This window comes from Sinocyclocheilus grahami, unplaced genomic scaffold (genome assembly GCF_001515645.1).
Source record: "Sinocyclocheilus grahami isolate Dianchi unplaced genomic scaffold, SAMN03320097.WGS_v1.1 scaffold365.1, whole genome shotgun sequence".
Classification (NCBI taxonomy): Eukaryota; Metazoa; Chordata; class Actinopteri; order Cypriniformes; family Cyprinidae; genus Sinocyclocheilus; species Sinocyclocheilus grahami.
The window spans coordinates 274,842-287,246 of record NW_015505544.1 but is presented as its reverse complement, the minus strand read 5'-3'; the positions used below and the strand labels follow the sequence as shown (position 1 = coordinate 287,246).

Sequence of the window (12,405 nt, the reverse complement as noted above, 5' to 3'; positions counted from 1 at the left end):
AAGGAAATATATATATATATATATATATATATATATAATTTAATAAGAAAATTAAAAAATTAATTTAGATTTTAATTGATTTTTAATTACATATATACAGTGGCTTCACTAGGCACGTTTCCATTGCGCAAAACTGCAAAACTTTGGCGATATTTTCTGAATGTCGATAAAAAAGTATTGCGAAATGACGGCGTTGCCATTAACCTATATTATGCGGCTAAAACGTAACCTTTCGCCTCTCGCGATAAGTCATGGCAACGGATTTTGGTGGGATTTTGACGGATTTTGGCTATATTTATTCAAAGGAGGCTTATGCGTGTATCTTTACAGAAGCAGCACAGAGAGCCGCTTCAGAAACGTGCGTGGCGCGGCTGGAATAAACCATAGACTGTATAAAAATATAAACACAAGCATTTAGTGGCCGTAATCAGCTTCAGTGACCGTATCAGAGCCACACTGCACCGCAGACGTGTGCAATGTAAATTGTCTAAGTATTAATAGTAGGGAAAGCCCCTTATACTGGAGCGCGGCCACTTATGAAGTGTTTCTTGGAGGTTATAGTACGTTGAAGAATGACCATATTACTTTTTACATACGCCATGTGACCTGTAAATGCGAAAAAGCCGTTTCCATTGCAGTTTTGTGAATTAATCCTTTTTCGCATTGCCTGAAAAAACACCTCATGCGAGCGTAAAAACTTTTTTGCGATATATGGCCGTTTTTGCGAAATTGACGTGTTTCCATTAGGCGTATTTTCAATTCGCAATATCAATTTGCACAATTTGAAGGGTAATGGAAACGCGCCTACTGTGATGCAAATCTCTGATTTATATAATTTTAAATTAAATTATTTATGCATTTAGAAGACACTTTTATCCAAAGCGTACATTCAGGATTAAATGATCACTTTATTATCCCCAGTCCACTCCAATCCTCTGTTTTACCCTTCCAACTTGGACAGTGCTTATGCCTTGTGGAGAGACCTTGGATTGGTTTCTATTGGTGACCTTTACATTATATCCCCAAAGGAAATTTTTTCAGATATTTACAAACTCAAGATTTTGTGCGTAAGAAAATGGTTAACTTTCCAAATGCACCTCTCCCTTTGGATTTGGACACCATACTGGGCGTGGATTCCTGTGCTAAATGGTCAATTTCTAAATGATTTAATATAATTGTTTTTTTTTATATAATATAAAATTTTATATAAATAACAATGTTTTTCTAATAGCCTATGCATCTTCTGGTCCCAAGACATTGGTACTGACATTAACGAGGAGACATGGAAAGCAATCTTGAACAGGGTTAACTCCTCTCTCTGCACACGTCACAGGCTCTAACAGTGCAAGGTGGTACATAGAGCCCACTGGTTTAAGAGCAGGCTGGCTCGCATTAACCCTTCTATTGACCCTGATTGTGACAGGTGTCATTCTGGTTCAGATACTCTAATCCATATGTTCTGGTCTTGCCCTGCCCTGTCTTCTTTTTGGAGTCAAATTTGTGTCTAATTGTCAGCCATTACCTCTGTTGATATTCCACCTTGTCCAATTACTGGTTTATTTGGGGTTCTCCCACCTGGCCATTTTTTAACTGCTTTTACTGTATGAAGGATTGCACTGGATTTTTTAATTTTATTTGTGTATTTGTTTACTGCTACATATTTAAGTGTGTTTTTGTTGTTGTTTTCCCTTGTTTTTGTATCTTTTTGTAACGTATTTTAAAATGTATAAATAAAACATTTAAAAAAAGATTCTAGACATGCAATAAAGTTAATTTTATATAATCAGTGTTGGGCAGTAACGCATTACTTAGTAACGTGTTACTGTAATTTGATTACTTTTTTAGTAACAGAGTAATTTAATGCGTTATAATTTTCAAAATAGTAATTAGAGTATAGTTACAAGCCGAAGTCTTTATACGTTACTGCCGCGTTACATTGCTGACAGAATGCAGTGTTTTATAATCTACAGATCTAAAAAGGATGTAGCACACGCACTGTCGAGTCAATTGCCAGTGGATTAGAGACCTGCTACCGCGAGACCTGACGCAACAGAGTGCGGCGCGGGACAAGATGTGCAAGTGCTGCTGCGGGCGGGTAGACACTCGTATGTGTGCGGGATTCGGGAGAATAAAATGATTCACGGGACTCAAACCATGCACGCAGCAGCCGCTTGCTTTAGTTAAAAATAACAGTGTTCTGTGAATGTTGATGCTTTAATAACAAATATTTATCGGGAGCGTGTATGCTGGGATTACTTTTAAAAGGAGTAATCAGTAATCAGTAATTGGATTACATTTTCAGAGTAACTTGCCCAACACTGTATATAATATATATAAAATATATATATAGTAATTTATATTTTTCCTTTTATTTTATATGCATATTGCTTGACATGTTTTTAAGATGACTAAGCATCAGCAAAATGGTTAATACGGTGTTAACCGTATTTATTTTTATTTTATTTATCCTGTATTTTACCAGGAATTATCACATTGAGATATACAGTAAATTTCTTCTACCAGGGAGATAAAACCAAAAATATAATAAAGAACAAAATCTTATCCAGCATCATATGAAAAAAAATTCCGTAAAATTTCCGGGTCCAGATCAGACTTATCAAGATTTATCAGATTTATCAAAACCCAAAAGCAAATAACATAAGGTGCTAATATACACTCACTGTGTGCTGTAGTATTACTGAAAAATCGTCTCGGGTTACTTATGTAACCATGGTTCCCTGAGGGGAACGAGACACTGCGTCCTCTAGCTTTTTGTGCCATGCTGCGGACACAAGCTTCAGACGAAGAAGTGATGATGTGCGCTACCGGCGCCTATTTTGTACTAGTTGCGACGGTAGTGACGTCATGGCTGTCGCCTGGCCAAACAAGTTGGTGTTTTTTCAATGTAGGCTTCAGACACGGGTCACGACGAGGCGTTCCCCATAGCGACCCCTAGAGGACGCAGTTCGAAGTTCCACGAAAGGGAACGTCTCGGGTTACTTATGTAACCATGGTTCCCTGAGGGGAACGAGACACTGCGTCCTCTAGCTTTTTGTGCCATGCTGCGGACACAAGCTTCAGACGAAGAAGTGATGATGTGCGCTACCGGCGCCTATTTTGTACTAGTTGCGACGGTAGTGACGTCATGGCTGTCGCCTGGCCAAACAAGTTGGTGTTTTTTCAATGTAGGCTTCAGACACGGGTCACGACGAGGCGTTCCCCATAGCGACCCCTAGAGGACGCAGTTCGAAGTTCCACGAAAGGGAACGTCTCGGGTTACTTATGTAACCATGGTTCCCTGAGGGGAACGAGACACTGCGTCCTCTAGCTTTTTGTGCCATGCTGCGGACACAAGCTTCAGACGAAGAAGTGATGATGTGCGCTACCGGCGCCTATTTTGTACTAGTTGCGACGGTAGTGACGTCATGGCTGTCGCCTGGCCAAACAAGTTGGTGTTTTTTCAATGTAGGCTTCAGACACGGGTCACGACGAGGCGTTCCCCATAGCGACCCCTAGAGGACGCAGTTCGAAGTTCCACGAAAGGGAACGTCTCGGGTTACTTATGTAACCATGGTTCCCTGAGGGGAACGAGACACTGCGTCCTCTAGCTTTTTGTGCCATGCTGCGGACACAAGCTTCAGACGAAGAAGTGATGATGTGCGCTACCGGCGCCTATTTTGTACTAGTTGCGACGGTAGTGACGTCATGGCTGTCGCCTGGCCAAACAAGTTGGTGTTTTTTCAATGTAGGCTTCAGACACGGGTCACGACGAGGCGTTCCCCATAGCGACCCCTAGAGGACGCAGTTCGAAGTTCCACGAAAGGGAACGTCTCGGGTTACTTATGTAACCATGGTTCCCTGAGGGGAACGAGACACTGCGTCCTCTAGCTTTTTGTGCCATGCTGCGGACACAAGCTTCAGACGAAGAAGTGATGATGTGCGCTACCGGCGCCTATTTTGTACTAGTTGCGACGGTAGTGACGTCATGGCTGTCGCCTGGCCAAACAAGTTGGTGTTTTTTCAATGTAGGCTTCAGACACGGGTCACGACGAGGCGTTCCCCATAGCGACCCCTAGAGGACGCAGTTCGAAGTTCCACGAAAGGGAACGTCTCGGGTTACTTATGTAACCATGGTTCCCTGAGGGGAACGAGACACTGCGTCCTCTAGCTTTTTGTGCCATGCTGCGGACACAAGCTTCAGACGAAGAAGTGATGATGTGCGCTACCGGCGCCTATTTTGTACTAGTTGCGACGGTAGTGACGTCATGGCTGTCGCCTGGCCAAACAAGTTGGTGTTTTTTCAATGTAGGCTTCAGACACGGGTCACGACGAGGCGTTCCCCATAGCGACCCCTAGAGGACGCAGTTCGAAGTTCCACGAAAGGGAACGTCTCGGGTTACTTATGTAACCATGGTTCCCTGAGGGGAACGAGACACTGCGTCCTCTAGCTTTTTGTGCCATGCTGCGGACACAAGCTTCAGACGAAGAAGTGATGATGTGCGCTACCGGCGCCTATTTTGTACTAGTTGCGACGGTAGTGACGTCATGGCTGTCGCCTGGCCAAACAAGTTGGTGTTTTTTCAATGTAGGCTTCAGACACGGGTCACGACGAGGCGTTCCCCATAGCGACCCCTAGAGGACGCAGTTCGAAGTTCCACGAAAGGGAACGTCTCGGGTTACTTATGTAACCATGGTTCCCTGAGGGGAACGAGACACTGCGTCCTCTAGCTTTTTGTGCCATGCTGCGGACACAAGCTTCAGACGAAGAAGTGATGATGTGCGCTACCGGCGCCTATTTTGTACTAGTTGCGACGGTAGTGACGTCATGGCTGTCGCCTGGCCAAACAAGTTGGTGTTTTTTCAATGTAGGCTTCAGACACGGGTCACGACGAGGCGTTCCCCATAGCGACCCCTAGAGGACGCAGTTCGAAGTTCCACGAAAGGGAACGTCTCGGGTTACTTATGTAACCATGGTTCCCTGAGGGGAACGAGACACTGCGTCCTCTAGCTTTTTGTGCCATGCTGCGGACACAAGCTTCAGACGAAGAAGTGATGATGTGCGCTACCGGCGCCTATTTTGTACTAGTTGCGACGGTAGTGACGTCATGGCTGTCGCCTGGCCAAACAAGTTGGTGTTTTTTCAATGTAGGCTTCAGACACGGGTCACGACGAGGCGTTCCCCATAGCGACCCCTAGAGGACGCAGTTCGAAGTTCCACGAAAGGGAACGTCTCGGGTTACTTATGTAACCATGGTTCCCTGAGGGGAACGAGACACTGCGTCCTCTAGCTTTTTGTGCCATGCTGCGGACACAAGCTTCAGACGAAGAAGTGATGATGTGCGCTACCGGCGCCTATTTTGTACTAGTTGCGACGGTAGTGACGTCATGGCTGTCGCCTGGCCAAACAAGTTGGTGTTTTTTCAATGTAGGCTTCAGACACGGGTCACGACGAGGCGTTCCCCATAGCGACCCCTAGAGGACGCAGTTCGAAGTTCCACGAAAGGGAACGTCTCGGGTTACTTATGTAACCATGGTTCCCTGAGGGGAACGAGACACTGCGTCCTCTAGCTTTTTGTGCCATGCTGCGGACACAAGCTTCAGACGAAGAAGTGATGATGTGCGCTACCGGCGCCTATTTTGTACTAGTTGCGACGGTAGTGACGTCATGGCTGTCGCCTGGCCAAACAAGTTGGTGTTTTTTCAATGTAGGCTTCAGACACGGGTCACGACGAGGCGTTCCCCATAGCGACCCCTAGAGGACGCAGTTCGAAGTTCCACGAAAGGGAACGTCTCGGGTTACTTATGTAACCATGGTTCCCTGAGGGGAACGAGACACTGCGTCCTCTAGCTTTTTGTGCCATGCTGCGGACACAAGCTTCAGACGAAGAAGTGATGATGTGCGCTACCGGCGCCTATTTTGTACTAGTTGCGACGGTAGTGACGTCATGGCTGTCGCCTGGCCAAACAAGTTGGTGTTTTTTCAATGTAGGCTTCAGACACGGGTCACGACGAGGCGTTCCCCATAGCGACCCCTAGAGGACGCAGTTCGAAGTTCCACGAAAGGGAACGTCTCGGGTTACTTATGTAACCATGGTTCCCTGAGGGGAACGAGACACTGCGTCCTCTAGCTTTTTGTGCCATGCTGCGGACACAAGCTTCAGACGAAGAAGTGATGATGTGCGCTACCGGCGCCTATTTTGTACTAGTTGCGACGGTAGTGACGTCATGGCTGTCGCCTGGCCAAACAAGTTGGTGTTTTTTCAATGTAGGCTTCAGACACGGGTCACGACGAGGCGTTCCCCATAGCGACCCCTAGAGGACGCAGTTCGAAGTTCCACGAAAGGGAACGTCTCGGGTTACTTATGTAACCATGGTTCCCTGAGGGGAACGAGACACTGCGTCCTCTAGCTTTTTGTGCCATGCTGCGGACACAAGCTTCAGACGAAGAAGTGATGATGTGCGCTACCGGCGCCTATTTTGTACTAGTTGCGACGGTAGTGACGTCATGGCTGTCGCCTGGCCAAACAAGTTGGTGTTTTTTCAATGTAGGCTTCAGACACGGGTCACGACGAGGCGTTCCCCATAGCGACCCCTAGAGGACGCAGTTCGAAGTTCCACGAAAGGGAACGTCTCGGGTTACTTATGTAACCATGGTTCCCTGAGGGGAACGAGACACTGCGTCCTCTAGCTTTTTGTGCCATGCTGCGGACACAAGCTTCAGACGAAGAAGTGATGATGTGCGCTACCGGCGCCTATTTTGTACTAGTTGCGACGGTAGTGACGTCATGGCTGTCGCCTGGCCAAACAAGTTGGTGTTTTTTCAATGTAGGCTTCAGACACGGGTCACGACGAGGCGTTCCCCATAGCGACCCCTAGAGGACGCAGTTCGAAGTTCCACGAAAGGGAACGTCTCGGGTTACTTATGTAACCATGGTTCCCTGAGGGGAACGAGACACTGCGTCCTCTAGCTTTTTGTGCCATGCTGCGGACACAAGCTTCAGACGAAGAAGTGATGATGTGCGCTACCGGCGCCTATTTTGTACTAGTTGCGACGGTAGTGACGTCATGGCTGTCGCCTGGCCAAACAAGTTGGTGTTTTTTCAATGTAGGCTTCAGACACGGGTCACGACGAGGCGTTCCCCATAGCGACCCCTAGAGGACGCAGTTCGAAGTTCCACGAAAGGGAACGTCTCGGGTTACTTATGTAACCATGGTTCCCTGAGGGGAACGAGACACTGCGTCCTCTAGCTTTTTGTGCCATGCTGCGGACACAAGCTTCAGACGAAGAAGTGATGATGTGCGCTACCGGCGCCTATTTTGTACTAGTTGCGACGGTAGTGACGTCATGGCTGTCGCCTGGCCAAACAAGTTGGTGTTTTTTCAATGTAGGCTTCAGACACGGGTCACGACGAGGCGTTCCCCATAGCGACCCCTAGAGGACGCAGTTCGAAGTTCCACGAAAGGGAACGTCTCGGGTTACTTATGTAACCATGGTTCCCTGAGGGGAACGAGACACTGCGTCCTCTAGCTTTTTGTGCCATGCTGCGGACACAAGCTTCAGACGAAGAAGTGATGATGTGCGCTACCGGCGCCTATTTTGTACTAGTTGCGACGGTAGTGACGTCATGGCTGTCGCCTGGCCAAACAAGTTGGTGTTTTTTCAATGTAGGCTTCAGACACGGGTCACGACGAGGCGTTCCCCATAGCGACCCCTAGAGGACGCAGTTCGAAGTTCCACGAAAGGGAACCTAACCTTGTTTGGCAGATTCATATTTTCTGAATCATTAAAATATTTGTGTCTGGGACGCCGTGAGACTATTCTGTACACTGTGAGTTTTTAAAGGCTTAGCTTAAAGGTGTGCTATGAATGAACAGTGCTCATAAACAGCTGTTGAGAGTATTCTACTACACTTGAAATGGAGCAATTGCTTGGACCCGAAAACAGTATTGGATACGTTATAAATTAACAAGTGGGTAGTAACAGTGGTGCTTATCTCATCAAGCACCATTATTTAACATGCCAAATGAAGTCCAGAGCTCTCCTGTAATGTGCTGTCATGCTGTGGTGTGTGGGATAGAAATGCTGACCTGTTTGAGAGATGAGTGGGTGTTCAGCTCTATGGCAGGGGGACTCCGGGGCCCGTGTGGCCCCCCGGCAGGGCACTCCTCTGGGCAACAGCAGCAGCAGGCTGTGCAGCAGGACGAGGCAGCGGGCCAGGGGCGTTCGCTCCACGGGGGGAGCCATGGGTGTCCACGGGACTCTGCTCAGTACTGCTGGGGCAGGAGCATAGGGCGCTGGGCATCTGCCTCGGAAATCTGTAGAGAAAATGAGAGAATGATTGAATGAGCGTGATAAGGTTTGATTGATTTCGTTGGTTATATTTTATAATAACTTTCATAACCTTCATTAATAAATCATAAAAAAAAATAATTATATAACAGATCATTACTTAAAGGCAGGACCTGATGATAATTACTGGCTGATCGTACTGTATATCATCCCACTTATTACACAGGAAATAAATACATGGAGATTCATACAATTTTAATAATAGAACATAAATATTAATGAGTTAAAAATATTTTATTATGTGAGAAGAAAGTGACATAAAACCATCACATCACAATTACACAGTTTAATGGTCATTATGCAAAAGAAATTCTGCAAAATACGAGAATTGACCAATCAGAATCATGTATTCCAGGGACCCATTAAATACAAAATATTTCCAAATATATATATATATATATATATATATATATTGTAATTAATGCGTTTTCTTATTTATTTGTTTGCTTGTTTATCTATTTATTTACTTTTTTATTTTTTTTTTATTTGCTGTCAAATCTTTTTCAGGATTCTTTGAATTGAAAGTTCAAAACAACATAATTTATTTTGAAATAAAAATTATTACATTATAAATGTATTTACTGTCACTTTTGATCAATCGTGTCCTTACCGAATAATAATATTCAATTTTTAATAATGTAATAATATTTCCCAATATGCCTTTTTCACAATGCTTTTACTGCATTTTTGATTAAATAAATGCAGCCTTGGAGAACAAGAGACTTCTTTCAAAAACATTAAAGAATCTTAATTATTTCAAATTTTGACTGGCAATGTATATGTTTTTATTATTTAAAGTGATGAAAGGAATGGTGAAGAGAGAGAGATATATACTGAGAATAGCATGACAGAGTAAAAGAGAATCAGACAGAGAGTGCAGCCAGATAAAGAAAAAGCAGCTGTTGAGGTCATCACATTCATCTCCCCAACCTCCTGCACTCTCATCTTTGACCTCTGACCCCACTTCCACGTATCAGCACAGGGAGCTGCACTCCAGCTCCTCTGAAGAGCCGTACACTATCAGAAAACATACCGCAGAGAGTACACACTCCACAGGGGCATCTCACACTGCTCACATACAGCCAGAAAAAACTCCATCTAGTTTTGCACTCCTGAGAAACTTACAGTGTTATAGATTGCTTTCAGACTAATGGGCTAAAGAGCAACAGCTCTGGCAGTGGTTTGATATTCACCAATAGAGCACATTCTATATATAGTTTGTTCATTCTTTCTTTCTCTCTCTCTCTCTCTTTCTGTCGTTCTTTCTTTTAATAATACTTGCACACAACTAGTTAAATATAAAAAAATATGTAATTTAAAGTGAATTATGTACTTAAACCAGTGCTATTTTACTATTATAATTTTTATTATTATTTAGATTTTTTAAAAATATTTTCCACTTTTTATTTAAATTTTAGTTAAAGTTTTAATAATTTTGTTCTATGTTTTTGTCAACTGTATTAGTTTTTAAAAAGTTTTATTCATTTTTTATTTCAGTTTTGGTTATTTTGGTACATCAATTTAAACTACATTAAAATAGTCAAAAATGTTGCCTTGGCAACTAGCTGAAATACAATAAGTTAAAGTTGCATTTTTAAATGTTTATTTTATTTATTTATTTATTATTATTATTACTACTACTATTTTTTTTATTTGTGAAAGCTAGATTAGCTTTTTTTCTCCTTTCAAAGCTTGACAGCTTGTGTTCACTATGAACTGTCATTGTATGAAAGAGATCTAAGAGAAGTTTTTTTTTAAAATTGTGTTTCACTGGGAAAAATACAGTTTTGAAATGAATAGTTTTGTAAATAATGACAGATCCCTTTAAATCACCATAATTACTGATGAATTGCTCATATGACAATATGTATGACATATTCCTGCAAAATAAAATAATTAAAATAAAAGTAAACAATACAACCGAATTTAAAATAAAATAAAATGAAATAAAATAATAAAATAAAATATAATCAATTATTATTATTATTTTGTCACAGGTACTCTCACTCATAATAAAGTGGAAGCCCTTGCTCTGTAGATCCTGACTGCAGGTCTGTTGGATGGACTTTGTGCTGCAATGCCTGTCAATCAAAAATCACTCCATCATCCCTCCTTTCCTTGGGATAACCTCTCTATACTACAACAGTACAGTCAGTCTGCGAGAAGGGCAGTACAGAACTCGATTATGCCAAAGTTGCTCTCATCAGCAGGGACCACAGGGACTCAGTAACTGACACACTGCAGATCTGAATGGCCTGTTGATGGGTCTGGAGACTCATGTCTGTAGCGCGTGGAAACGGGGTTTTACATCCCCTTGTCTTGTTGAAATCCCACACAGTTTCCTGTCAGTAAATGCTGGACAGAGTGGAGCCATTGCTTTCTACTGTTTTTCAGATTTTCTCTTACGATCAATTCCCATTATGATTTGATATTCAATTACAGAATTATCAAGCACACACACACACATAAACAACATATTGAATGGCAAAATACCATAAATAAAGAATTGGATTTAGACACATTTCTTTCTTTGAGTGAATGGTAATTTTTTACAGTCTAAACACTTGCACAACATTAAACTCGTCATTTCTTTTTAACGTTGCTGATGCAAAAAATAATTTTGCATTGCATAACATTTTGTATTGTAGCTCAATGTAGTGTTTAAATACTGTCCCACCCCCTCATACAGGCAGACACAAAAAGAGCAAAGAAAAGATAAGAATCACATTAGCGTGGATGACTAGCTCAGCGGTTGATTGTGAAAAGCGCAAACATCCATTAGAGGTTTTTTAACCCCTTATCATTCCTGTAAAATTTGAATAAAACACACAGTGGAATGCTAACAGGTTAAGTGAGCTCATTTGCTTGAAAGTCTCAAATCAGATACAGATAAAATACATGTCCTGGCACACTGAGTTGTGGTGCTCATATGGAAACAGCGAGTTCAAATACGGCTCGCAACATTGTCTGATTCCATATCCATAAATTCCTGCTCTTTCTCCACTTTACTTGAAATAAAATGTGGAAAAATGGTACCTACAAACTTAACCAATTACCACCGGGACAACATAATGGCTGGTTGTTAGCAAGGGTGTCATAAACAGACAGGACACAAGCGCTGGATTTCCTTTAATCATAGCAGCACATGACAACATGACATATTCCTGCTGTGGTCCAGTGTCTGCACGCAGGAAATAACAATGTATGTTGACAGTGATGAAACATTTCAGCAGTACTACTGGTTATGTTCTCTCTCACACATACGCACTGCGGTTTGAGTGGCTTCCTGCACAATCAGTCTTCCTCTAACACAAGAGAAGTAATGGGAGAGCACCGTGGTCAATATGATCTAATTATTCCTACGAAAACACTGGATCCTCTGCATATTACAGTCCCTCACATTTAGAGCTGAATCACATGAATATCTTCAGCAATAAAACGAAATTAATATTTCTTGAACCGAATGCAGGGGAGGAATAAAAGAGACAGTTCGCCCAAATAATGAAAACTCTATCCACATTTACTCACCCTCACATCATTGTTTCCGGAGCACAGAAGATATATTTTTAAACAGTGTACTGGTTTAAGGACTGGAGCTTTTAAACTTCACAAAGGATACAGAAGCACAATAAAAGTAATGTAAAAGTGGTCCATATGACTCACTGTATTCCAATTTTTCTGAATGCCATATAATAGCTTTGATATTATAACAGATGAAAATCTTCACCTCCATTGTTAACTGTAGCAAACCAGATCGAGTCAGTGAGTGCATTCGTAAATTAATAATTTTTGAGAAATGGATCAACAGATATCATTGATAATATCATGGTTGGTTTTGGGTTTTGGTTTATGTTCATGTTTCAGTGGATTTTTATAACAGATAAGATCTGATTTAGAACAATGATTTGTTCACGACATCACTATGTTATGGTTTCAAAATACATACACTCAGGGCAGGACTTAGGGGGGCGGGGGCCCCTGAGCTTGAGGTTATGTTTGGGCCCTATACCTACCTACACTACAAATGCCCTCAAATAGAACATCATTATGGAGTA

At 42.6% G+C, this 12,405-nt stretch overlaps 1 protein-coding gene across 1 annotated transcript in view; it reads right to left on the bottom strand.

Annotated features, from left to right (window-relative positions):
- Positions 1-12,405, bottom strand: part of LOC107549180 (semaphorin-5A-like) — a 163,031-nt gene that overhangs the window by 104,946 nt on the left and 45,680 nt on the right. The window contains exon 2 of the mRNA XM_016230171.1: positions 8,089-8,316. Within this exon, the coding sequence (XP_016085657.1) occupies positions 8,089-8,245 (157 nt within the window). The 5' untranslated portion in view covers positions 8,246-8,316. The remainder of the gene's footprint in view (positions 1-8,088; positions 8,317-12,405) is intronic.